At 41.4% G+C, this 27,839-nt stretch overlaps 1 protein-coding gene across 3 annotated transcripts in view; it reads right to left on the bottom strand.

The window, feature by feature from the left end:
• The window catches only part of LOC112224051 (cadherin-related family member 1-like), a 165,522-nt gene that overhangs the window by 77,396 nt on the left and 60,287 nt on the right, over positions 1-27,839 (bottom strand). For all 3 annotated transcript variants that reach the window (XM_024400118.2, XM_024400117.2, XM_024387333.2), the window contains one exon: positions 21,287-21,490. In XM_024400118.2, the coding sequence (XP_024255886.1) occupies positions 21,287-21,490 (204 nt within the window). The remainder of the gene's footprint in view (positions 1-21,286; positions 21,491-27,839) is intronic.

Raw genomic sequence — 27,839 nt, 5'->3', positions numbered from 1 at the left:
GTGCAGCGACACTCCCCATCCAACCTGACAGAGCTTGAGAGGATCAGCAGACAAGAATGGGAGAAACTCTCCAAATACAGATGTGCCAAGCTTGTAGCGTCATACCCAAGAAGATTCGAGGCAGTAATCGCTGCCATAGGTGCTTCAACAAAGTACTAAGTAAAGGGTCTGAATACTTATGTAAATGTGATATTTCATTTTTTTTTTTATACATTTGCCCAAATTTCTAAAAAACTATTTTTGTTTTGTCATTATGGGGTATCGTGTGTAGATTGATGAGGTGGGAAAAAACAATTTAAGCAATTTTAGTATAAGGCTGTACCGTAAAAAAATGTGGAAACAATCTAGGGATCTGAAAACTTTCCAAATGCACTGTGTGTGTCTATATATATATATATATATAAAGATAAAGATAGGTAGAACCAGTAGACAGAGGATGTGTTTTTATGTTAAAAGGGTTATCTGAATTTAGAGTACTGACCACTCTTTGTTTGTTTTACTTGTTTCTTTAAATTAATTTATTCTAAATTAATTTAAAACAAACAAAGTGACAATGGCTTCAAATATCATTTGATGACGGATATCTAAGATTCATTTTATCAATGCACTGTTTCTGGTGAAGTTGTTCTTCCATTACATGTTTTCCAAAGATGATTTATTCAAGTATGTGTTGATGACCAAAAATGTAATTTTTTTTCCATTCTTTGAATGTTTTTACTTGGTACATTTTATCTTTATCTACATTTTATCTATATATATATATATATATATATACAGTGGGGCAAAAAAGTATTTAGTCAGCCACCAATTGTGCAAGTTCTCCCACTTAAAAAGATGAGATAGGCCTGTAATTTTCATCATAGGTACACAACTATGACAGACAAAATGAGAAAACATTTTTCCAGAAAATCACATTTATTTGCAAATTATGGTGGAAAATTTAGTATTTGGTCAATAACAAAAGTTTATCTCAATACTTTGTTATATACCCTTTGTTGGCAATGACAGAGGTCAAAAGTTTTCTGTAAGTCTTCACAAGGTTTTCACACACTGTTGCTGGTATTTTGACCCATTTCTCCATGCAGATCTCAACTAGAAAAGTGATGTTTTGGGGCTGTTGCTGGGCAACACAGACTTTCAACTCCCTCCAAAGATTTTCTATGGGGTTGAGATCTGGAGACTGGCTAGGCCACTCCAGGACCTTGAAATGCTTCTTACGAAGCCACTCCTTCGTTGCCCGGGCAGTGTGTTTGGGATCATTGTCATGCTGAAAGACCCAGCCACGTTTCATCTTCAATGCCCTTGCTGATGGAAGGAGGTTTTCACTCAAAATCTCACAATACATGGCCCCATTCATTCTTTCCTTTACACGGATCAGTCGTCCTGGTCCCTTTGCAGAAATACAGCCCCAAAGCATGATGTTTCCACCCCCATGCTTCACAGTAGGTATAGTGTTCTTTGGATGCAACTCAGAATTCTTTGTCCTCCAAACACGACGAGTTGAGTTTTTACCAAAAAGTTATATTTTGGTTTCATCTGACCATATGACATTCTCCCAATCTTCTTCTGGATCATCCAAATGCTCTCTAGCAAACTTCAGACGGGCCTGGACATGTACTGGCTTAAGCAGGGGGACACGTCTGACACTGCAGGATTTGAGTCCCCGGCGGCGTAGTGTGTTACTGATGGTAGGCTTTGTTACTTTGGTCCCAGCTCTCTGCAGGTCATTCATTAGGTCCCCCCGTGTGGTTCTGGGATTTTTGCTCATTGTTCTTGTGATCATTTTGACCCCACGGGGTGAGATCTTGCATGGAGCCCCAGATCGAGGGAGATTATCAGTGGCCTTGTATGTCTTCCATTTCCTAATAATTGCTCCCAGAGTTGATTTCTTCAAACCAAGCTGCTTACCTATTGCAGATTCAGTCTTCCCAGCCTGGTGCAGGTCTACAATTTTGGTTCTGGTGTCCATTGACAGCTCTTTGGTCTTGGCCATAGTGGAGTTTGGAGTGTCACTGTTTTAGGTTGTGGACAGGTGTCTTTTATACTGATAACAAGTTCAAAAAGGTGCCATTAATACAGGTAAGGAGTGGAAGACAGAAGAGCCTCTTAAAGAAGAAGTTGCAGGTCTGTGAGAGCCAGAAATATTGCTTGTTTGTAGGTGACCAAATACTTATTTTCCACCATAATTTGCAAATAAATTCATAAAAAATCCTACAATGTGATTTTCTGGATTTTTTTTCTCATTTTGTCTGTCATACTTAAAGTGTACCTATGATGAAAATGACAGGCCTCTCTCATATTTTTAAGTGGGAGAACTTGCACAATTGGTGGCTGACTAAATACTTTTTTGCCCCACTGTATATATATACATTATATAAACATTTGGGAGATCAATTACAAGAACAGAAAGAGTAGAAATAAAGCCAAATGTAAAAATGAGTGAACTTCCCATTTAAACTAGTACAAATATTTCACTAACGGTTGGGACAAACACAACATATCACTGTGCGAAAAGGGTCCATATTAGGAGATATCTTTACTTGACACGTTTTCGATATATACAGTGGGGAGAAGAAGTATTTGATCCACTGCCGATTTTGCAGGTTTTCCTACTTACAAAGCATGTAGAGGTCTGTAATTTTTATCATAGGTACACTTCAACTGTGAGAGACGGAATCTAAAATCAAAAATCCAGAAAATCACATTGCATGATTTTTAAGTAATTAATTTGCATTTTTTTTGCATGACATAAGTATTTGATCACCTACCAACCAGTAAAAATTCCGGCTCTCACAGACCTGTTAGATTTTCTTTAAGAATCCCTCCTGTTCTCTACTCATTACCTGTATTAACTGCACCTGTTTGAACTCGTTACCTGTATAAAAGACACCTGTCCACACACTCAATCAAACAGACTCCAACGTCTCCACAATGGCCAAGACCAGGGAGCTGTGTAAGGACATCAGGGATAAAATTGTAGACCTGCACAAGGCTGGGATGGGCTACAGGACAATAGGCAAGCAGCTTGGTGAGAAGGCAACAACTGTTGGCGCAATTATTAGAAAATGGAAGAAGTTCAAGATGACGGTCAATCACCCTCGGTCTGGGGCTCCATGCAAGATCTCACCTCGTGGGCCATCAATGATCATGAGGAAGGAGGGATCAGCCCAGAACTACATGGCAGGACCTGGTCAATGACCTGAAGAGAGCTGGGACCACAGTCTCAAAGAAAACCATTAGTAACACACTACGCCACCATGGATTAAAATCCTGCAGCGCACGCAAGGTCCCCCTGCTCAAGCCAGCGCATGTCCAGGCCCATCTGAAGTTTGCCAATGACCATCTGGATGATCCAGAGGAGGAATGGAAGAAGGTCATGTGGTCTGATGAGACAAAAATAGAGCTTTTTGGTCTAAACTCCACTCGCCGTGTTTGGAGGAAGAAGAAGGATGACTACAACCCCAAGAACACCATCCCAACCGTGAAGCATGGAGGTGGAAACATCATTTTTTGGGGATGCTTTTCTGCAAAGGGGACTGGACGAATGCACCGTATTGAGGGGAGGATGGATGGGGCCATGTATCGTGAGATCTTGACCAACAACCTCCTTCCCTCAGTAAGAGCATTGAAGATGGGTCGTTGCTGGGTCTTTCAGCATGACAACGACCCAAAACACATAGCCAGGGCAACTAAGGAGTGGCTCCGTATTGCCCAGCGACAGCCCCGAAACCTGAAGGATCTGGAGAAGGTCTGTATGGAGGAGTGGGCCAAAATCCATGCTGCAGTGTGTGCAAACCTGGTCAAGAATTACAGGAAACGTATGATCTCTGTAATTGCAAACAAAGGTTTCTGTACCAAATATTAAGTTCTGCTTTTCTGATGTATCAAATACTTATGTCTTGCAATAAAATGCTAATTAATTACTTAAAAATCATACAATGTGATTTTCTGGATTTTTGTTTTAGATTCCGTCTCTCACAGTTGAAGTGTACCTAGGATAAAAATTATAGATCTCTACATGCTTTGTAAGTAGGAAAACCTGCAAAATCAGCAGAGTATCAAATACTTGTTCTCCCCACTCTATGTATTCTAGAGAATACAGACCATTTCTAATGCATATTTGGAGTTTTGTCCATATCCGGTCAAATTCTGAATCCAGGTGTGTCTTTTTGACATATGACATTGGGATTATTCTGAATATCAAACATGGACAGGAAGTAGTTCCAGTAGTTTTTCCACAATTCATTTTTCCCACAGGGACTTTTAGAAACACTTTAAATAAGGGCTGTGTTTCGTGTAGGTTTACCCTGGAGTGACATGGCCTAGTGTTATAAGTTATTGTCCTGGTGAAAAGTGAATTCGTCTCCCAGTGTCTGTTGGAAAGCAGACTGAAGCAGGTTTTCCTTTAGGATTTTGCCTGTGGTTATTTTTATTCCGTTTCTGTTTATCCTAAAAAGTTCTCTATCCGTTGCCAATGACAAGCATACCCATAACATGATGCAGCCACCACCATGATGGAAAATATGAATTGGTACTCAGTGATGTGTTGTGTTGGATTTGCCCCAAGCATAACACTTTGTATTCAGGACACATTTGTTGCAGTTTTAATTTAGTGCCTTATTGCAAACTGGATTCATGTTCTGGATTTTTTAAAATTCTGTACAGGCTGCCTTCTTGTCACTCTGTCATTTATGTTACTATTGTGGAGTATCTACAATGTTGTTGATCCATCCTCAGTTTTCTCCTATCACAGCCATTAAACTCTGTAACTGTTTTATAGCCACCATTGGCCTCATCGTGAAATCCTTTCCGGCAACTGAGTTAGGAAGGATGCCTGTATCTTTGTAGTGACTGGGTGTATTGCTGCACCATCCAAAGTAATTAATAACTTCACCATGCCCAAAGGGATATTTTTTTTACCCATCTACCAATAGGTGCCCCTCTTTGCAAATTATTGTAAAACCTCCCTGGTCTTTGTGGTTGAATCTGTGTTTGAAATTCACTACTCGACTGAGGGACCTTACAGATAATTGTGTGGGGTACAGAGGTGGGGTACAGAGATGACATAGTCATTCAAAAATCATGTTAAAACCTTTTAGAATCCATAGCAGCCGCGAATGGCATTGTTTTTTAAACAATAATATCTGTGTCAGAACATGAGTTGGCCTACTGTATGTTATCTGGCTGTGGGCCATGCCATAGGCTGTAGGCTTGTTCATTTAGCTGACAAGATATGCTCATAAGTCCCATGCCATTATTTTATATTATTTGATTTTATAGTCAGAATATCATAATTTAAAATAATTTAACTTAACTGGATAAAATAGAAAGGATATTTTTCTCATACTGGAGCAAGTGTGCATATGAAGTGGCTATGTTGAGCGTAAAAGTGATCTTTTGAAACAGGTCCTATACACTAGATTTACAATTTTTTGGCAACTTTAGTTGTAAATGATACAAACCTTAGCATGACTTAGTAATCAAAAAATACAGTATATGGGCTGCATGATGCGACTGTAGGCTATTGATGATTTGAGAAAGTCACAAAAAAGCGTGCGCTCTGTTCCTTGCCTTGTTCTCTAATCAAGTGATCATATTTTCACCCATCAGACTATTCTCAATATAATCATGTCTTTATTAATATGTATAATTACTTTTGACTTACAATGGCCCCATTATCAAATGGGCAGGAACAGGGGCAGGGGGGGAAATTAATTACTTCCGTATACACTTGAATAGTGAATGGAGGCCGCTTTTCTGCTGGTTCTTTTTTTTATGCTACTTCAGTTTCATAGCAGAGTTATACATAGAGAAATACATATAAGAACATATACTGCACTCCACACATCAACCACTGTTTGAGGAGCAGCAGTTGAGCAGCAGTTGTGGTCAGTTGTGTAGTCAGTAGTTGTGTCGTCAGATTGCTGTTTGTGGTCAGAAGTTGTGCGGTTGTGGTCAGAAGGTGTGGTTAATAGTTTTAGTCAATGGTTGTGTTCAGTAGTTGTGGTCAGTGATTGTGTTCAGTAGTTGTGGTTAGTAGTTGTGTGGTTGTGTTCAGTAGTTGTGTGATTTGGTCAGTTATTGGGGTTGTGGTCAGTAGTTGTGTGGTTCAGTAAGTGTGGTTAAAAGTGGTGTACTTGTGGTCAGTAGTTGTGTGGTTTTGTTCAGTAGTTGTGGTCAGTAGTTATTGTTAGTAGTTTTGTCGTTGTGGTCAGTAGGTGTGTTGTCAGTAGATGTGTGTTTTTGTTCAGTGGTTGTGATTATGGTCAGTAGTTGTGTGGATGTGTTCAGTAGTTGTGTGGTGAGTAGTTGTGTGGATGTGGCCAGCTGGCTGTGGTTGTGGTCAGTAGTTGTGTGGTTCAGTAAGTGTGGTTAGTAGTTGTGTGGTCTTGTTCAGTAGTTGTAGTTGTAGTTGTGGTCAGTAGTTATTGTTAGTGGATGTGTTGTTGTGGTCAGTAGTTGTGTGTTTGTGTTCAGTGGTTGTGGTTACAGTCCATAGTCGTGTGGATGTGGTCAGTTGTTGTGTCCAGTTATTGTGTTCAGTAGTTGTGTGGTTGTGGTCAGTAGTTCGGGTCAGTAGTTATGGTCTGTAGTTATGTGGTGAGTAAATGTGTTCAGTAGTTTTATGGCTGTTGTCAGTAATTGTAGTTGGTAGTTATGGTCTGGTGTTATGTGGCCAGTAGTTATTTGTGTTTGGTTTAGTAGTTGTGTGGTTGTAGTCAGTAATTGTGGTCAGTAGTTGTATTGTTGTGGTCAGCAGTTATGTGTTTTTTACAGTCATTTTGGTCAATAGTTGTGTGTTTGTGGTCAGTGGTTGTGGTTTTGGTTGTGGTCAGTAGTTGTGTGGTTAGTAGGTGTAGTTATCTGGTTATGGTCAGTAGTTGTGGTCAGTATTTATGTGGTTGCGTTTACTATATGTGTGGTTGTGGTCAGTAGTTGTGTGGTTGTGGTCAGTAGTTGTGGTCAGAAGTTAAGATCAGTGGTTGTCATCAGTAGTTTTGGTGGTCAGTAGTTCTGGTCGGTAGATTTGCTTTGTGGTCAGCGGTTGTTGTCAGTAGTTGTGTTATTGTGGTAAGTAGTTGTGTTATTGTGGTAAGTAGTTCTGTGGTTGTGATCAGTGGTTGTGGTCAGTAGTTGTTTGGTCAAAGGTAGTCAGCAGTTGTAGTGCTCAGTAGTTATGGTCAATAGTTGTGTTTTTGTGGTCAGTTGTTGAGGTCACACGTTACGGTCAGTCATTGTGGTCAGTAGTTCAAGGTCAGTGGTTGTGGTCAATAGTTGTGGTCAATAGTTATAGTCAGTACTTGTGGTCAGTAGTGGTCAGTTGGGGTGCTGGTGAGTAGGTAAGTGGTCAATATTTGTATGGTTGTGGTCAGTAGTTGTTGTCAGTGGATGTGTGGTTGTGGTCAGTAGTTGTGAATGATAGTTTTAGTGTGAGTAGTTGAGTTCAGTAGTTGAGGTCGGTAGTTGTGGTCATATTGTGGTTAGTAGTCATAGTAGTCAATTGTTGGGGTAGCCAGGTGGAAAGCATTGCTAGCCGTAGAAAAATGCTTATTGAAATTCTCAATTATCGTGGATTTATCGGTGGTGACAGTATTTCTTAGCCTCAGTGCAGTGGGCAGCTAGGAGGAGGTGTTCCTATTCTCCATGGACTTTAGTGTCCCAGAACCTTTTGGAGTTTGTGCTACAGGATGCAAATGTCTGTTTGAAAAAGCTAGCATTTGCTTTCCTAACTGCCTGTGTATATTGGTTCCTAACTTCCCTGAAATGCTGAATATAACGGGGCCTGTTCGATGCTAATGCACTACGCCACAAGATGTTTTTGTGCTGGTCAAGGGCAGTCAGGTCTGGAGTGAACCAAGGGCTATATTTGTTCCTGGTTCTACTTTTTTTTAATGGGGCATGCTTATTTAAGATGGTGAGGAAATCACTTTTATAGAATAACCAGGCTCCTCTACTGACAGAATGAGGTCAATATCTTTCCAGGATACCCGGGCCAGGTCGATCAGAAAGGTCTGCTCGCTGAAGTGTTTTAGGGAGTGTTTGACACTGATGAGGGGTGGTTGTTTGACCGCAGAATCATTACGGACGCAGGCAATGAGGCAGTGATCACTGAGATCCTGGTTGAAGATAGCAGAGGTGCATTTGGAGGGCATGTTGGTTAGGATGGCATCTATGAGGGTGCCCGTGTTTACGGATTTAGGGTTGTACCTGGTAGGTTCATTGATAATTTGTGTGAGATTGAGGGCATCAAGCTTAGATTGAAGGATGGCCGGGGTGTTAATCATGTGCCTGTTTAGGTCACCGAACAGCACAAGCTCTGAAGACAGATGGGGCAATCAATTCACATATGGTGTCCAGGGCACAGCTGGGAGCAGAAGGTGTTCTAGGAGGTCAGCGCATGTGTGGGAGGTGGAACTAAACTGTTAGCTAAGGCTTATTGATTAGGGCTAGAGGCTCTACAGTGAAATAAGCCAATAATCACTAACCAAAACAGCAATGGACAAGGAATATTGACATTAGGGAAAGGCATGCGTATCCGAGTGATAATAAGGGTCCAGTGAATAGCTCAGCGGGCTGGAGACATGATAATTCAGATAGCTAACAGGCCGGGGCTTGAGCCAATCAGTTGTGTTGTGACAAGGTAGGGGAGGTATACAGAAGATAGCCCTATTTGGTAAAAGACCAAGTCCATATTTTGGCAAGAACAGCTCAAATAAACACAGAGAAACGATAGTCCATCATTACTTTAACTTCTTCAGGGTAGGGGGCAGTATTCAGAAGTTTGAGTAGATGAGGGTGCGCACTTTGTTATTTATCGCCGGTAATGAACATACTATTCTCCGTCTTAAATGTTATAGTTAATTTCCATATTAGGGTACCTGAGGATTGATTAGAAACTTTGTTTGACTTGTTTGGACAAAGTTTATTGGTAACATTTGTGATTCATTTGTATACATTTTGAACGAGGGAAACTGGTGGATTACTGAGTCAAGCACGCCAGCTAAACTGACTTTTTTGGGATATAAAGAAGGACTTTATCGAACAAAACAACCATTTGTGATGTAGCTGGGCCCCTTGGGATTGCAAAATCTGACAAAGTGGCTGTATCAACAAGAAGTTAAGCTTTTAACTGATTATAACACTTGTATGTTTAATATTACAAATATTGTATTTTGAATTTCGCTCTCTGCAATTTCACCGGATGTTGGCCAGATGGGACGCTAGCATATCCCAAAGATGTGGGACATGAAAATGAGTCAATGCAGAAAATGTTAAGAACTTTAAAATTTTATTCAATTGCAGTCACAAAAACCATCAAGCGCTGTGATGAAACTGGCTCTCATGAGGACCGCCACAGGAAAGGAAGACAAAGCAGTTACCTCTGCTGCAGAGGATAAGTTCATTACAGTTACCAGCCTCATAAATTGCAGCCTAAATACATGCTTCACAGAGTTCAAGGAACAGACACATCTCAACATCAACTGTTCAGATGAGACTGTGTGAATCAGGCCTTCATGGTCGGAATGCTGCAAAAAAACACTTCTAATGGACACCAATAAGAAGAAGAGACTTCCCTTTTCCAAGAAACATGAGCAATGGACATTAGACCGGTGGAAATCTGTCCTTTGGTCTGATGAGTCCAAAATTAAGATTTTTGGTTCCATCTGTCGTGTCTTTGTGAGACGCAGAGTAGGTGGTCGGATGATCTCCTCATGTGCGATTACTACCAAGAAGCATGGAGGAGGAGGTGTGATGTTGCTTTGCTGGTGACACTGTGTTTTATTTAGTATTCAAGGTGCACTTCACCAGGATGGCTACCACAGCATTCCGCAGCGATACTCCATCCCATCTGGTTTGCGCTTAGTTGGACTATCATTTATTTTTCAACTGGGCAATGACCCAACACACCTCCAGGCTGTGTAAGGGCTATTTGACCAAGAAGGAGAGTGGTGGAGTACTGCATCAGATGACCTGGCCTCCAAAATCACCCAACCTCAACCCAATTGTGATGGTTTGAGATGAGTTGGGCAGCAGAGTGAAGGAAAAGCAACCAACAAGTGCGCAGCATATTTGGGAACTCCTTCAAGACTGTTGGAAAAGCATTCCAGGTGAAGCTGGTTGAGAGAATGCCAAGAGTGTGCAAAGCTATCAGTAAGCTATCATCATTCAAAGTATTGATGTTGTCACATTCTGACCTTAGTTTCTTTGTTATGTTTTGTTTTAGTATGGTCAGGCCGTGAGTTGGGTGGGTAGTCTATGTTCTTTTTTTCTATCCAGGGGTGGTTTGACTGTACAATGTGGGAGGTATTTGAGGACAGCAGCTCTGACCTGGATGAACTCACAGATATTATTTCAGACTATGTAAACTTCAGTGTTGAGTCAGTTGTGCCTACTAAGACCTGTACAATCTTCCCTAACAACAAGCCTTGGGTATCAAAACATCTAAAATCACTACTTGATTGGAAGAAGGCAGTTTATGCTGGGGGTGATAGACAGATGTACAACGTGAGATCAAAAGACAGATACTGGTGGACAAGGAGGCATACAAGCAAAGGGTGTAGAGGACCCTCTCCTCAGGAAATGCAAGGGTGGCCTGGCAAGGGATTAAATCCATGGCTAGTGCCCCCCATATAAGCAGGGGAAAACCAGTGCTGACCTTGGGGGATATGAGGGCCAGAACATGGCTAATGAACTGAATGTTTTCTTCTCAAGATTTGAATCAGACAACTTGGTGTCGGAGGTAAAACAAATGGATTCATCATTACAAATGTTGGAGAGAGTTGTTGTTCAACAGTCTGATGTTCTGAAGTTGTTCAGAGGATGTAACACATACAAAAGCCCAGGCCCAGACAAAATAAGTGGACATGTGTTAAAGCACTGTGCTGAACAACTGGCTGGTGTTTTTACAGACATTTTCCAATCCTCACTCCACCAGCAACACGTGCCAGTATTGTGGAAAAACTCAATAATTATACCCATTCCTAAAGCATCTAATCCCACTGTGCTGAATGACTACCACCCTGTCGCCTTGACATCCTTAGTAATGAAATGCCTTGAGAAAATTGTGAAAAGTCATATTCTCAGTGTCACCCAGAAGCTCTTTGACCCATTTCAGTTTGCCTATCAGCCTAGCAGAGGAGTTGATGATGCCATTCTTATATTCTTACCCTCCTTAGCATGGTCTATAGACATCTAGAGGGGGCCAAATCCCATATCAGGGTTCTGTTTGTTGACTTTTCTTCTGCCTTCAACACAATCCAGCCTTACATTCTGGCACAGAGACTAATTCGGGACTTCTCCTTAGATGGGGGGCTGGTTTTGCGGCTGTTGGACTTCCTGAGCCAACTATCACAGCGTGTCAAAATAGGTCCCCATGTGTCAGATATACGCAATACCAACACAAGCTCTCCTCAGGGATGTGTTTTGTCCCCACTTCTGTACATCTTGTACACTAATAGTTGTACTAGTTCCCATACTGACAGACACCTCGTTAAGTTCACTGATGACACTGCCTTGATCAGCCTGTTGCATGATATTTTTATTTTTATTTTTTTTACCTTTATTTAACTAGGCAAGTAAGTTAAGAACAAATTCTTATTTTCAATTACGGCCTAGGAACAGTGGGTTAACTGCCTGTTCAGGGGCAGAATGACAGATTTGTACCTTGTCAGCTCAGGGATTTGAACTTGCAACTTTGTTGCATCCAACGATACCCTGCCACCCCGATGATGATGAGGAACATCATGGCCCGGTCCTAGATGACTTTGTAGAGTGGTGTGAGGAACATCATGGCCTGGTCCTAGATGACTTTGTAGAGTGGGGTTACGAATCACTCTTGGTCCTCAATACCAACAAGACCAAAGAAATGTGCTTAGACTTCAGGAAGCGTACAACACCTACCTCTGCAACATCTATCAGAGGTCAGAATATAGAGATTGTAGAGGAATATAAATACCTGGGTGTCCTTTTGGACAATAAGCTTCAGTGGAGTAAATGTACAGACCTGATCTACAAAAAAAGTTGGGTTCTTTTAATATAGACTGTACTATACTGACTCTGTTTTACAAATCCTTTTTTGAGAGTATTTAAACTTTTTGTATTGTTTGTTGGTTTGGCAATGTCACTGTCAGACAGAGAAACATGCTGAGAAGGATTATTACCACAGCAAGCAAGGTACTTGGAGTCAAACAGAAAGGCCTGGATCAGATCTTTAAGGTCAGGGCCCTCAGCAAGGTACTTGGAGTCAAACAGAGAGGCCTGGATCAGATCTTTAAGGTCAGGGCCCTCAGCAAGGTACTTGGAGTCAAACAGAGAGGCCTGGATGACATTTTTAAGGTCAGGACCCTCCCCAAGGTACTTGGAGTCAAACAGACAGGCCTGGATCAGATCTTTAAGGTCAGGGACCTCAGCAAGGTTCTTGGAGTCAAACAGACAGGCCTGGATGAGATCTTTAAGGTCAGGGCCCCCCGTAAGGCTCACAAAATCATTTTAGACCCAAGTCACCCCCTGTTCCTGGACTTTGAATTACGCAGGTATAGGGTATTCCTCAGCAGGAAAAATAGAACGAGACAATAATTTGTGCCAGGTGTGATATCCCTCCTAAATAGCTCGGGTGAATGTTCCCATTGACTCCGTAAGGCCAGCAGGCTAGTCTTTTCTTCTTTTTATTTCATGTTTTACTTCTTATTTCTTACTATTATTATTTTTATTGGTGCGTAACTATTATGAAAGTTGTATTGTCAATTTTGTTTTGTATTTAAACGGCACTTTAAATGTGTACATGACACTGCAACAAAATTTCCCCATGGGGAAAATAAAGGTCAGTAAATAAGTAGGTAAGTAAGTAGTTTTGGTCAGTAATTGTGTGGTCAGTCATTGTGTGGTTGTGGTCAGTAGGGGTGTGGTTCTGATCAGTAAATGTGGTCAATAGTTGTGTGGTCATGGTCAGTAGTTGTGGTCATTAGTTGTGTGGTCATTGGTAGTCTGTAGTTGTGGTCATTAGTTTTGGTCAGTATATGTCAGTATTTTTAGTAAGTAGCTGTGGTCAGTAGTTATAGCCATGACTTGTGCTAGTGTGGTCAATAGTTTTTGGCCAGTGATTTCTGTCAGTGGTTGTGGTCAGTAGTTGTGTCGTTGTGGTCATTAGTTGTGGTCAGTAGTGGTCAGTAGTTATAGCCATTAGTTGTGCTGCTGTGGTCAATCGTTTTTGGTCAGTACTTGTGGGCAGTAGTTGTGGTCAGTAGTTGTGTGGTTGTGGTCAGCCAGCTCCTGGCTGACTGACGGCTCTGGCAGGTCCTGGCTGACCGACGGCTCTGGCAGGTCCTGGCTGACCGACGGCTCTGGCAGGTCCTGGCTGACCGACGGCTCTGGCAGGTCCTGGCTGACAAACGGCTCTGACAGCCCAGGACAGACTGGCGGCTCTGGCGGCTCAGGACAGACTGGCGGCTCAGGACAGACTGGCGGCTCTGGCGTCTCAGGACAGACTGGCGGCTCTGGCGTCTCAGGACAGACTGGGGGCTCTGGCGTCTCAGGACAGACTGGGGGCTCTGGCGTCTCAGGACAGACTGGTGGCTCTGGCAGCTGCTCTGGCAGCTCTGGTGGCTCAGCTCAGCTCAGTGGCTAGTGATACATGTATTACATAAAGATGCAGTAGATGATAGAGTACAGTATATACACATATACATATGAGATGAGTAATGTAGGGTATGTAAACATTATATTAAGTGGCATTGTTTAAAGTCGCTAGTGATACATTTTTACGTCAATTTCCATTATTAAAGTGGCTGGAGTTGAGTCAGTATGTTGGCAGCAGCCACTCAATGTTAGTGGTGGCTGTTTAAGGCCTTGAGATAGAAGCTGTTTTTCAGTCTCTCGGTCCCTGCTTTGATGTACCTGTACTGACCTCGCCTTCTGGATGATAGCGGGGTGAACAGGCAGTGGCTCGGGTGGTTGTTGTCCTTGATGATCTTTATGGCCTTCCTGTGACATCGGGTGGTGTAGGTGTCCTGGAGGGCAGGTAGTTTGCCCCCGGTGATGCGTTGTGCAGACCTCACTACCCTCTAGAGAGCCTTACGGTTGTGGGTGGAGCAGTTGCCGCCTCAGGCGGTGATACAGCCCAACAGGATGCTCTCGATTGTGCATCTATAGAAGTTTGTGAGTGCTTTTGGTGAGAAGCCAAATTTCTTCAACCGCCTGAGGTTGAAGAGGCGCTGCTGCGCCTTCTTCACAACGCTGTCTGTGTGGGTGGACCAATTCAGTTTGTCCGTGATGTGTACGCTGAGGAACTTAAAACTTACTACCCTCTCCACTACTGTCCCGTCGATGTCGATAAGGAGGTGCTTCCTCTGCTGTTTCCTGAAGTCCACAATTATCTCCTTTGTTTTGTTGACGTTGAGTGTGAGGTTATTTTCCTGACACCACACTCTGAGGGCCCTCACCTCCTCCCCGTAGGCCATCTCGTAGTTGTTGGTAATCAAGCCTACCACTGTGGTGTCATCCGCAAGTTTGATGATTGAGTTGGAGGCGAGCATGACCACGCAGTCGTGGGTGAACAGGGAGTACAGGAGAGGGCTCAGAACACACCCTTGTGGGGCCCCAGTGTTGAGGATCAGCGGGGTGGAGATTTTGTTACCTACCCTCACCACCTGGGGGCGGCCCGTCAGGAAGTCCAGTACCCAGTACCCGCACAGGGCAGGGTCGAGACCCAGGGTCTTGAGCTTAATGACGAGTTTGGAGGGTACTATGGTGTTAAATGCTGAGCTGTAGTCGATGAAAAGCATTCTCACATAGGTATTCCTCTTGTCCAGATGGGTTAGGGCAGTGTGCAGTGTGGTTGCGATTGCGTAATCTGTGGACCTATTGGGGCGGTAAGCAAATTAGAGTGGGTCTAGGGTGTCAGGTAGGGTGGAGGTGATATGGTCCTTGACTAGTCTCTTAAAGCACTTCATGATGACGGAAGTGAGTGCTACGGGGCAGTAGTCGTTTAGCTCAGTTACCTTAGATTTCTTGGGAACAGGAACAATAGTGCCCTTCTTGAAACATGTGGGAACAGCAGACTGGGATAAGGTTTGATTAAATATGTCCGTAAGCACACCAGCCAGCTGGTCTGCGCATGCTCTGAGGACACGGCTGGGGATGCCGTCGGGGCCTGCAGCCTTGCAAGAGTTAACACGTTTAAATGTTTTACTCACGTCGGCTACAGTGAAGGCGAGTCCGCAGGTTTTGGTAGCGGGCCATGTCCTCAAAGCGAGCAAAAACAAAAAAGTGATTTAGTCTGTCTGAGAGCAATACATCCTGGTCCTCGATGGGGCTGGTTTTCTTTTTGTAATCCGTGATTGACTGTAGACCCTGCCACATACCTCTTGTGTCTGAGCTGTTGAATTGCGACTCTACTTTGTCTCTATACTGACGCTTAGCTTGTTTGATTGCCTTGCGGAGGGAATAGCTACACTGTTTGTATTCGGTCAGGTTTCCGATCACCTTGCCCTGGTTAAAAGCAGTGGTTCGCGCTTTCAGTTTCGCGCGAATGCTGCCATCAGTCCACGGTTTCTGTTTTGGGAATGTTTTAATCGTTGCTGTGGGTATAACATCGTGAATGCAGTTTATAATGAACTCGCTCCCCGAATCAGCGTATTCGTCAATGTTGTTGTTGGGTGCAATGCGGAACATATCCTAATCCACGTGATCGAAGCAGTCTTGAAGCGTGGAATCAGATTGGTCGGACCAGCGTTGAACAGACCTGAGGGCGGGAGCTTCTTGTTTTAGTCTCTGTCTATAGGCTGGAAGCAACAAAATGGAGTCGTGGTCAGCTTTTCCGAAAGGAGGGCGGGGGAGGGCCTTATATGCGTCGCGGATGTTAGAATAACAGTGATCCAGGGTTTTACCCGCCCTGGTTGCGCAAACGATATGCTGATAGAATTTAGGGAGTCTCTTTTTCAGATTAGCCTTGTTAAAATCGCCAGCTACAATGAATGCAGCCTCAGGATATGTGGTTTCCAGTTTACATAGAGCCAAATCAAGTTTGTTCAGGGCCATCGATGTGTCTGCTTGGGGGGGGGGAATATATACAGCTGTGATTATAATCGAAGAGAATTCCCTTGGTAGATAATGCGGTCGACATTTGTTTGTGAGGAATTCTAAGTCAGGTGAACAGAAGGACTTGAGTTCCTGTATGTTGTTATGATCACACCACGTCTCGTTAATCATAAGGCATACCCCCCCCGCCCCTCTTCTTTGGAATTACCTGGACCTTTGGAATTACCTGGATTTCTGCATGAACTGGTCATAAAATTTGATATGATCTTCATCTAAGTCACAACAATAGACAAACAGTCTGCTTAAACTAATAACACACAAACAATTATATGTTTTCATGTCTTTATTATCTGTACATCCTTCCTGGAAGCTGAAAATGCCTCAGTTGTTCCATGGCCTGCATACTCACCAGAGATGTCACCCATTGAGCTTGTTTGGGATGCTCTGGATCGACATTGAAGAGGAGTGAAACAACATTCCACAGGCCACAATCAAAAGCCTGTTTATGAAACAAATGCAGTTCACACCATATAGTGACTGGGTTTCTAATCCACGCCCTTACTTTTTTTAAGGTACAGTATCTGTGATCAACAGATGCATATCTGTTTACCCAGTCATGTGAAATCCATAGATTAGGACCTAATGAATTTATTTAACTTTTTATGACTGCAGGGGCAGTATTGAGTAGCTTGGATGAAAAGGTGCCCATTGTAAACGGCCAGCTCCTCAGTCTCATTTATATGCATATTATTATTAGTATTGGATAGAAAACACTCGGAAGTTTCTAAAACTGTTTGAATTATGTCTGTGAGTATAACAGAACTCATTCTGCAGGCAAAAACCTGAGAAATTCCACTTCCTGTTTGTATTTTTCTGGGGGTGGCAGATTTTCAATCAAGCTCTCATTGAAATTACAGCGAAATGTGGATGAGTTTTTACTTCCTACGCCTTCCACTACATGTCAACAGTCAATAGAACTTTGTCTGATGACTCTAATGTGAAGGGGGGTCGAATGAGACAGTGGGATATGGGTCATGTTGAACTTCCTAAGGCTTCCACTAGATGTCAACTGTTGTTTCAGGCTTCTCATGTGAAGGGGGGCCGGATGGGAGCTGTTTGACTAAGGGGTCTGCCAGCAGCCTCGTTCTCAGTCACGCGCATTTCACATGAGAGGTATTTCTAGTTCCATTGCTTTTCTACAGAGAATAGAATTCTCCAGTTGGAACATTATTGAACATTTATGATAAAAACATCTTAAAGATTGATTCTATACTTAGTTTGAAAAGTTTCTTTGATCTGTAATATAACTTTTTGAACTTTTCGTCCAACTGTACCTGAACGTGATTTTGGATTTGTTTACCAAACGCCCTAACAAAAGAAGCTATTTGGACATAAATGATGGACATTATCGAACAAAACAAAATTTATTGTGGAACTGCGATTCCTGGGAGTGCATGAAGATCATCAAAGGTAAGTGAATATTTATAATGCTATTTATTACTAATGTTGACTGCGCAACATAGCGGATATTTATTTTGGCTGTTTGGGCTCTGAGCGCCGTTCTCAGATTATGCTTTTTCCGTAAAGTTTAAAAAAAATCTGACACAGCGGTTGCATTAAAAAGTTCTATGAAAAACACTTGAATTTTCATCAACATTAATAATTTCTGTGAATTCATGTGGCTCTCTGCAATATCACTGCATGTTTTGGAACTACTGAACATAACACGCCCATGTAAAATAAGATTTTTGGATATAAATATGAACTTTACCGAACAAAACATACATGTATTGTGTAACATGAAGTCCTATGATTGTCATTTGATGAAGATCATCAAAGGTTAGTGATTAATTTTATCTCTATTTGTGCTTTTTGTGACTCCTCTCTTTGGCTGAAAAAATGGCTGGGTTTTTCTGTGAGTTGGTGGTGACCTAACATAATCGTTTGTGGCGCTTTCGCTGTAAAGCATTTTTGTGGCTGGATTAATGAGAATGTTATATTTTAAATGTTATATTTTAAATGGTGCCTAATACTTGTATGTTTGAGATATTTGATTTATTAGATTTCTGTTGATTTGTATTTGGCGCACTGCAATTTCATTGGCTGTTGGTTAGTGTTTCCACTAGCGGAACCTGTCCTAGACAGGTTAAAATGACTGTAACTGTTGCATGTTGTATTTATACATTTTTTCAGTGTAGTTTAAAAAGTATTAAAGATGTAAGCAACTCAATCCAGCCCATTTTTAACCTTTGAATGGCGTTTCTAGTTTAAATGGTTTAACCTCTCTGGGGTATGTGGGACGCTAGCGTCCCATCTGGCCAACATCCAGTGAGGTTGCAGAGCGCCAAATCCAATTACAGAAATGCTCATTATAAAAATTCAGAAAACAAAACATACTTTACATACAGTGCCTTGCAAAAGTATTCGGCCCCCTTGAACTTTGCGACCTTTTGCCACGTTTCAGGCTTCAAACATAAAGATACAAAACTGTATTTTTTTGTGAAGAATCAACAACAAGTGGGACACAATCATGAAGTGGAACGACATTTATTGGATATTTCAAACTTTTTTAACAAATCCAAAACTGAAAAATTGGGCGTGCAAAATTATTCAGCCCCCTTCATTTAATACTTTGTAGCACCACATTTTGCTGCGATTACAGCTGTAAGTCGCTTGGGGTATGTCTCTATCAGTTTTGCACATCGAGAGACTGACATTTTTCCCATTCCTCCTTGCTCGAGCTCAGTGAGGTTGGATGGAGAGCATTTGTGAACAGCAGTTTTCAGTTCTTTCCACAGATTCTCGATTGGATTCAGGTCTGGACTTTGACTTGGCCATTCTAACACCTGGATATGTTTATTTTTGAATCATTCCATTGTAGATTTTGCTTTATCTTTTTGGATCATTGTCTTGTTGGAAGACAAATCTCCGTCCCAGTCTCAGGTCTTTTGCAGACTCCATCAGGTTTTCTTCCAGTGGGGATGGTGTTCAGGGTGATGAGCTGTGTTGCTTTTACGCCAAACATAACGTTTTGCATTGTTGCCAAAAAGTTCCATTTTGGTTTCATCTGACCAGAGCACCTTCTTCCACATGTTTGGTGTGTCTCCCAGGTGGCTTGTGGCAAACTTTAAACGACACTTTTTATGGATATCTTTAAGAAATGGCTTTCTTCTTGCCACTCTTCCATAAAGGCCAGATTTGTGCAATATACGACTGATTGTTGTCCTATGGACAGAGTCTCCCACCTCAGCTGTAGATCTCTGCAGTTCATCCAGAGTGATCATGGGCCTCTTGGCTGCATCTCTGATCAGTCTTCTCCTTGTATGAGCTGAAGGTTTAGAGGGACGGCCAGGTCTTGGTAGATTTGCAGTGGTCTGATACTCCTTCCATTTCAATATTATCGCTTGCACAGTGCTCCTTGGGATGTTTAAAGCTTGGGAAATCTTTTTCTAACCAAATCCGGCTTTAAACTTCTTCACAACAGTATCTCGGACCTGCCTGGTGTGTTCCTTGTTCTTCATGATGCTCTCTGCGCTTTTAACGGATCACAGTGCAGGTGCATTTATACGGAGACTTGATTACACACAGGTGGATTGTATTTATCATCATTAGTCATTTAGGTCAACATTGGATCATTCAGAGATCCTCACTGAACTTCTGGAGAGAGTTTGCTGCACTGAAAGTAAAGGGGCTGAATAATTTTGCACGCCCAATTTTTCCGTTTTTGATTTGTTAAAAAAGTTTGAAATATCCAATAAATGTCGTTCCACTTCATGATTGTGTCCCACTTGTTGTTGATTCTTCACAAAAAAATACAGTTTTATATCTTTATGTTTGAAGCCTGAAATGTGGCAAAAGGTCGCAAAGTCCAAGGGGGCCGAATACTTTCGCAAGGCACTGTAGGTTTAAAGATTCACTTCTTGTTAAACCAACCACAGTGTCCTATTTCTAAAATGCTTTTCGGCGAAAGCATACCTAGCCCAGAACATACCTAGCCCAGAACATAGCCCAGTTGACAAATGATTACAAACAGTAACCAGACGAGCAGAAGTGTTACAAAACTCAGAAATAGAGATAAAATTAATCCCTTACCTTTGATGATCTTCATACGGTGAAAACATTAATTTACTCAATAAATGTCCCTTTTGTTCGATAAAATCTCTCTATATCCAAAAACTTCAGATTTTGTTAGCGCGTTTTCGTCAGTAATCCACAGGCTCAAACTCAGTCAAAACAATCAGACAAAAAAATCCAAATTGTATCCGTAAAGTTCATAGAAACATGTCAAACGATGTTTATATTCAATCCTCAGGTAGTTTTTTTAGCCTAAATAATCTATAATATTTCAAACGGACAATAACGTTGTCAATATAAAAGGTAAACAAGAAATGCACATGCGCCTGAAAAAACTCTGCGTCACGTTAGGGTCAACTTGTTCAGACTGGTCTTACTCCCTCATTTATAAGAATACAAGCCTGAAACGATTTCTAAAGACTGTTGACATCTAGTGGAAGGCATATGAACTGCAAATAGAGTCCTAAGTCAATGGATACTGTAATGGCATTGAATAGAAAACTACAAAACCCAACAAAAACTACTTCCTGAATGGATTTTTGCCTGCTAAATCAGTTTTGTTATACTCACAGACACTATTATAACAGTTTTGGAAAATTTAGAGTGTTTTCTATCCAAATCTACCAGTTATATGTATATCATATCTTCTGGGCCCGAGTAGCAGGCCATTTAATTTGGGCATGCTTTTCATCCAAAATTCCGAATGCTGCCCCCTACCCTAGAGAGGTTAAAAGAAGTAGCATTCCAGAATAATAATAATAAGATTAAGTATGTCAACGATTTAAAGTGGGTATTCTTGCTTCGCAAGCCCCATTAATAATAACAAAAAGTAAAAAAGATTTTGTACAATATTCAAAGTGTGGCTGCTTTTGCAAGCAACTAATAATTACTTCCTAGTATGATGCTGCTGTCTTAAAAACCATAAATGTTTATTCATTTGATGAATTCAACTCTAGTGATCTATAGAACTATTGGAAGTTTTATTTGATATATGTCATAGTAATGTTTCTAGATTTAAACTTGCGGTGGTTAACATAAGCGTTTATAAAATGTTCATACTGCTTATGGATGTGTTCTAATTTCTTTATGTAGGTACACTTCAAATAAAGGAATGTTCAATTCCTTGGTGTCGGCCAGGCAATCAGCGGTCCATAAGAGAACGCTATGAAAAACTCACCTGATCAGAATCATTGACCGTGATCTTCAGACCACGGATGATCTCTCCCTCTGGAGGGTGTTCGTACATGGTCATCTCAAACATGTTCTGCGGTCCATTCTCCCCATAGAAGGTGGGGGGGTGGTTGTTTAGGTCTACCACCCGGATAACGACTGTGGTGAACCCATAGTCCATAAGGTTCCCCTCAGGGCTGACCTCAGAGGCCTGGACAGAGAGAGATGATTATTAGACCCTTATCATACCATGAAGTCTGAACCTGGTTTGAACCCTTAATAATCAAAAGGCCTTAATAATCAAACCAGTTTTGTTTTGGAATAAAGACTGTCCAAACAGCAAGTTACAATTGACCAAATCAGATTTGTGTGTGTTCAGATTGTAGTAATTTGCTGACATGGCTACGCTAGTTTGTCATGGTAATGGGCTTTTTCAGTAGGAAGTTGCGTAGTTTGATTGGTGGTGGTGCTCATGCTTCCTCTCAATCAGAATTTGTTGTGTACCAAGCTAAGGTGAATAGCCACAGCAATAAACTATCTTGCTACAGTGGCTTACGAAACTATTCACCCCCTTGGCATTTTTCCTATTTTGTTACACCCTGGAATTAAAATATGTTTTTGGGGGGCTTGTATCATTTGATTTACACAACATGCCTCCCACTTTGAAGACTTTGTTTTTACTGTGAAAAAAACAAGAAATGAGACAAAAAAACTGAACTTGAGTGTGCATAACTTTTCACCCCCCCGAAGTCAATACCTTGTAGAGCCACCTTTTGTTGCAATTACAGCTGCAAGTCTCTTGGGGTATGTCTCTATAAGCTTGGCAGGTTTAGCCACTGGGATTTTTGCCCATTCTTCAAGGCAAAACTGCTCCAGCTCCTTCAAGCTGGATTGGTTCCGCTGGTGTACAGATTCTCATATGGTCTGGGCTTTGACTAGGCCATTCCAAGACATTGAAATGTTTCCCCTTAAATCACTCGAGTGTTGCTTTAGCAGTATGCTTAGGGTCATTGTCCTGCTGGAAGGTGAACCTCTGTCCCGGTCTCAAATATCTGGAAGACTGAAATAGGTTTCCCTCAAGAATTTCCCTGTATTTAGCGCCATCCATCATTCCTTCAATTCAGACCAGTTTCCCAGTCCCTGCCGATTAAAAACATCCCCACCGCATGATGCTGCCACCACCATGCTTCACTGTGGGGATATAATTCTCAGGGTGATGAGAGGTGTTTGGTTTTCCTTGATGAATTTAATTATTATTTAATTATTTAATGAATATGCGCCCCCGGGCAGTGACATGGTCTTCTTTAGGAAGGTGTTTGATTTAATTGCCACAGAAACATCTGGCACTCTTATCTGTGGAGGGGATTTTAACATGATTTTAAACTGAAAATTGGACAGCACAAATCAAAATAGGAAAATTTGTCTGCTTGCTAAAAAGTTCAATAGAACATTACAGGATTTAGGACTGCTTGATCTATGGCGCGACTTTCACGTCAGATAGGGAATATACCACATCATCTCTCAAGATAAAGATTAAAGCACAGAAACTTGTAAGGGTTTTCCTGTGGTGAAGGAGAAGCGGACCAAAATGCAGGGTGGTGGTTATTCATGTTCTTTAATAAAGGAACTAGACATGAAATAACTCACAAAACAATAAATGTGCGAAAACCTAAACAGTCCTATCTGGTGCAAACACAGAGACAGGAACAATCACCCACAAACACACAGTCAAACCCAGGCTACCTAAGTATGATTCTCAATCAGAGACAACTAATGACACCTGCCTCTGATTGAGAACCATACTAGGCCGAAACATAGAAATACCCAAAACCTAGAAAAACAAACAGACTGCCCACCCAACTCACGCCCTGACCATACTAAATAAATACAAAACAAAGGAAATAAAGGTCAGAATGTGACAAAACTGCTGAAATTACAGGAATCATTGGGAAGCTTAGAACAATATCATATTCATTTCACAGACCCTCTTATATTAGGTGAGATTCAAAAGTTATAACAGAAAATTTACCAGATTTATGGTGAAGAAGTAGAGAAAAAGCTCAGGTTTCTGAAACAACAATATTATGAAGCAGGCACAAAGGAAACAAAATGACTAGCACGGAATACATTTGTCAAAATAAAAGACCCCAAATCAAAGAAGATTACATGCAAATTGGATGAAATACAAAATGCATTTGAATCATATGGTACAAATCTGTACAAGCAACCAGAGAAGGCAGACAATAGAGCATTTATTGAGCTCACTTGATATCCCCTCAGTTGGGACAAAGCAAAATTATTGACTTACTTCAGAAATAACCATTGAAGAAATGAATAATATAATATCTAATCTAAAAACAAACAAATCTCCAGGCACTGAAGGCTTCCTTTCAGAATTGTTCAAAGCCTTCAGAGAAGATTCATGTTTGTTGCCCAATAATGTTTGTACCATGTTTTGTGCTGCTACCATGTTGTGTTACTACCATGTTGTTGTCATGTTGTTTTCGTACCATGATGTGTTGTCATGTGTTGCTGCCTTGCTATGTTGTCGTCTTAGGTCTCTCCTTATGTAGTGTTGTCTCTCTTGTCGTGAGGTGTGTTTTGTCCTATATTTATATTTAATCTCAGCCCCCGTCCCCACAGGAGGCCTTCTGCCTTTTGGTAGGCCGTCATTGTAAATAAGAATGTGTTCTTAACTGACTTGCCTAGTTAAATAAAATAACAACTACTAACATCTACTTCTGGCCTGTTTTAACTGGACTCTGCAGGACGGGGATCTTCCACCATTGTGGAAAGAAGCCATAATATCTGTAAATCCTAAAGAGCGTAAAGATAAGAAGGAATGCAGTTCCTATAGACCTATCACAATTCTTAACATGGGTGATAAACTGTATGCATCAATAATAGACAAAAGAATGGAGCAGATTATAGCATATTTGAATGACAGGGATAAAACTGGTTTAAAAACTTCTTAGGGATAGAAGGCACTATTTTCACGTCCGGATGAAAAGCGTTCCCAAAGTAAAGTGCCTGTTACTCAGGCCCAGATGCTAGGATATGCATAGAATTGGTAGATTTGGATAGAAAACCCTCTACAGTTTCTAAAACAGTGAAAATAATGTCTGTGAGTATAACAGAACTGATTTGGCAGGCGAAACCCCGAGGACAAACCACCCAGGAAGCTCACTGTGTTTTCAATTGGTTTTCTATGGGAAGCACTATTTAATAGGAACCTGATTGCAGTTTCTATGGCTTCCACTAGATTCCACTCCACTCAGCCCCTAGTTCCTGAGAAATGAGGAACTAGAGGCTGTTCTTTGTGAGTGTCAAGCCAAGTGGACTCTTCTGTTTAGTGCGTGTGAACTGGATTGCGCGTCACGTTGTATTTATCCGGTATTGAACACTGTATATTCCTTCTTAAATTTGATCGATTATTTACGTTTTAGGATACCTAAGGTTGGATTAGGAACGTTGTTTGAAATGTTTGGAACAAGTCTACAGGTAACTTATTAGATACTTTGTTGGATGCTGGGCGAGTTGGAACCGGTGTATTTCTGAATCAAACGCGCCAAATAAATTGACATTTTTGGGACATAAACAAGGACATTATCGATCAAAAGGCCCATTTGTGATGTTTCTGGAACATTTTGGAGTTCCAACTGAAGAAGATCTGCAAAGGTAAGGCATGAATTATATCGCTATTTCTGACTTTTGTCGCGCACCTGCCTGGTTGAAATCTGATTTTCATGTGATTGTATGTGGGGCGCTGTCCTCAGATAATCGCATGGTCTGCTTTTGCCGCAAAGTCTTTTTGAAATCTGACACAGCGGCTGGATTATTTTGATGTATAACACTTGTATGTTTATGAATTTCTATTATGAGTATTTCTGTTTTGAATTTGGCATTCTGCAATTTTACTGGTCTTATCAATCCCGTTAACGGGATTTGAATGGGAAGGGATCACTAAGATGTTAATACAAAATAGACAGACACAGGACAGGATTGTAATGCTCCGGGTGTCGTGGGTGTGGAGTCAGACGCAGGAGACAGAGAGTGCTATGCTGTGCTCTTTAATGCACCAAAGCACCACAGGGTGCTCACAATAATAACGGCCCCAAACACGGGGAATGAAAAATGTACAACTGAAAATTCACGACCAGGAACAAACACGTTCCTCTACTACAGAGCCGAAGGTTACAATAATTAATCCCGCACAACAAACAGGCGGGCCGGCTGTCTAAAGAAGCCCAACTAATCATCACAAACAGGTGCTACCAATAAACATACAAGGGGGGGAGGAAAGACAATCAGTGGCAGCTAATAGGCCGGTGACGACGACGACCGCCGAGCACCACCCGACCGGGAAGGGAAGCCACCCTCGGTCGGACTTGTGACAAGGATGAGGAGAACACTACATGTCATGGACCACATCCTGACCACTCAGGGTAAGACAAGTGCTATATTAATCAGTCCAGATGCAGAAAAAGCATTTGATTCAGTGGGATGGGATTATCTATTCAAAGTTATGGCTAGATTTGGTTCAAACAAAGAAGTATTACAGTGCTTTAAAACACTGTAATCATGTCCGACTGCTAGAATAAAGATGAATGAACAAGGGGCAAGACAAGGCTGTAACCTTTCACCCATGCACTTCACCTTGGACATCGAGCCATTAGCAAAGGCAATAAGACAGGACCCATCTTTACAAGGATAAACAATAAGAGGCAGTGAACATAAGGTACAAAGTACCAGTGATAAGTATAAACACCTTTTCATTCCAGGGTTTTTCTTTATTTTTACTACTTTCTACATTGTAGAATAATAGTGAAGACATCAAAATGATGAAATAACACATGGAATCATGTAGTAGCGAAAAAAGTGTTAAACAAATCTAAATATATTTTATATTTGAGATTATTCAAAGTAGCCATCCTTTGCCTTGATGACAGATTTGCACACTCTTGGCATTCTCTCAACCAGCTTCATGAGGTAGTCACCTGGAATTAATTTCAAATAACAGGTGTGCCTTGTTAAATGGAGTTTTTGTGGAATTTCTTTCCTTCTTAATGCATTTGAGCCAATCAGTTGTGCTGTGACAATGTAGGGGTGGAATACAGAATATAGCCCTATTTGGTAAAAGACCAAGTCCATATTATGGCAAGAACAGCTCAAATAAGCAAAGAGAAACAAGAGACTTGAAGACCTGAAGGTCAGTCAATGCGGAAAATTTCAAGAACTTTTAAAAAGTTTCTTCAAGTGCAGTCACAAAAACCATTAAGCACTATGATGAAAGTGGCTCTCATGAGGATCGCCACAGGAAAGGATAACCCAGAGTTACCTCTGCTGCAGAGGATAAATTACTTAGAGTTAACTGCAACTCAGATTGCAGCCCAAATAAATGCTTCAGAGAGTTCAAGTAACAGACACATCTCAACATCAACTGTGAATCAGGCATTCATGGTGAAATTGCTGCAAAGAAACCACTACTAAAGGACACCAATAAGAGGAAGAGACTTGCTTGGAACAAGAAACACGAGCAATGGACATCAGACCAGTGGAAATCTGTCCTTTGGTCTGATGAGTCCACATTTGAGGTTTTGGTTCAAACCACCGTGTCTTTGTGAGATGCAGAGGAGGTGAACGGATGATCTCTGCATGTGCGGTTCCCACCGTGAAGCGCTGTGGGGGTGCTTTGCTGGTGACACTGTCTGTGATTGATTTAGAATTCAAGGCACACTTAACCAGCATGGCTACCACAGCATTCTGTAGCGATACGCCATCCATCTGGTCTGTGATTAGTAGGACTATAATTTGTTTTTCAACAGGACAATGACCCAAAACATACCTCCAGGCTGTGTAAGGGCTATTAGACCAAGGAGAGTGATAGAGTGCTGCATCAGATGACCTGGCCTCTACTATCGTGCAACCTCAACCCAATTGAGATGGTTTGGGATGAGTTGGGCAGCAGAATAAAGGAAAAGCAACCAAAAAGCATATGTGGGAACTCCTTCAAGACTGTTGGAAAACCATTCCTCATGAAGCTGGTTGATGGTGTTATCTTATTATTAAAGACCCAGGTTCAAGTGTACATTGATTGATGGATGTTTTACAAACATTTGGAACATATTCAGGGTATGTGGTTAATGTACACAAGAGCCAAGCCCTACTATATAATTAAACCCCACAGCAAGAGCTGAAGAGCAGGTATAACTTCCAGTGGACCTCTTCATCCATTAAATATCTTGGAGTGAATCTTCTAAAAGTTACACCCAAACTTGATGACAAGAATTGCGTTTCCATCAACAAGAAAATATATGATGATCTGGACAGGTGGAATTCACTTCCTTTGGAAGTGTCTGAATTACAGCTGTATCGACCCTCTAGGAAGAATTAAACTTGGTTAAGCTTTTCTAGTGTGTCCGTTGAGTTATTTACTCTGAAAAGTAGAACGTAACAGAGAGTATCAAAAAAGTCATTCCAAATCTTTACCTGGGTATTGAAACCTCAAAGAAACACTCTATATTAAACTGAAATGTGAGGAGGGACATAACATTTAAATA

The sequence above is a fragment of the Oncorhynchus tshawytscha genome, linkage group LG25 (assembly GCF_018296145.1).
Source record: "Oncorhynchus tshawytscha isolate Ot180627B linkage group LG25, Otsh_v2.0, whole genome shotgun sequence".
NCBI classification, from domain to species: Eukaryota; Metazoa; Chordata; class Actinopteri; order Salmoniformes; family Salmonidae; genus Oncorhynchus; species Oncorhynchus tshawytscha.
Note: the sequence above shows the minus strand (reverse complement) of the source record. Positions and strands in the feature narration are given on the sequence as shown.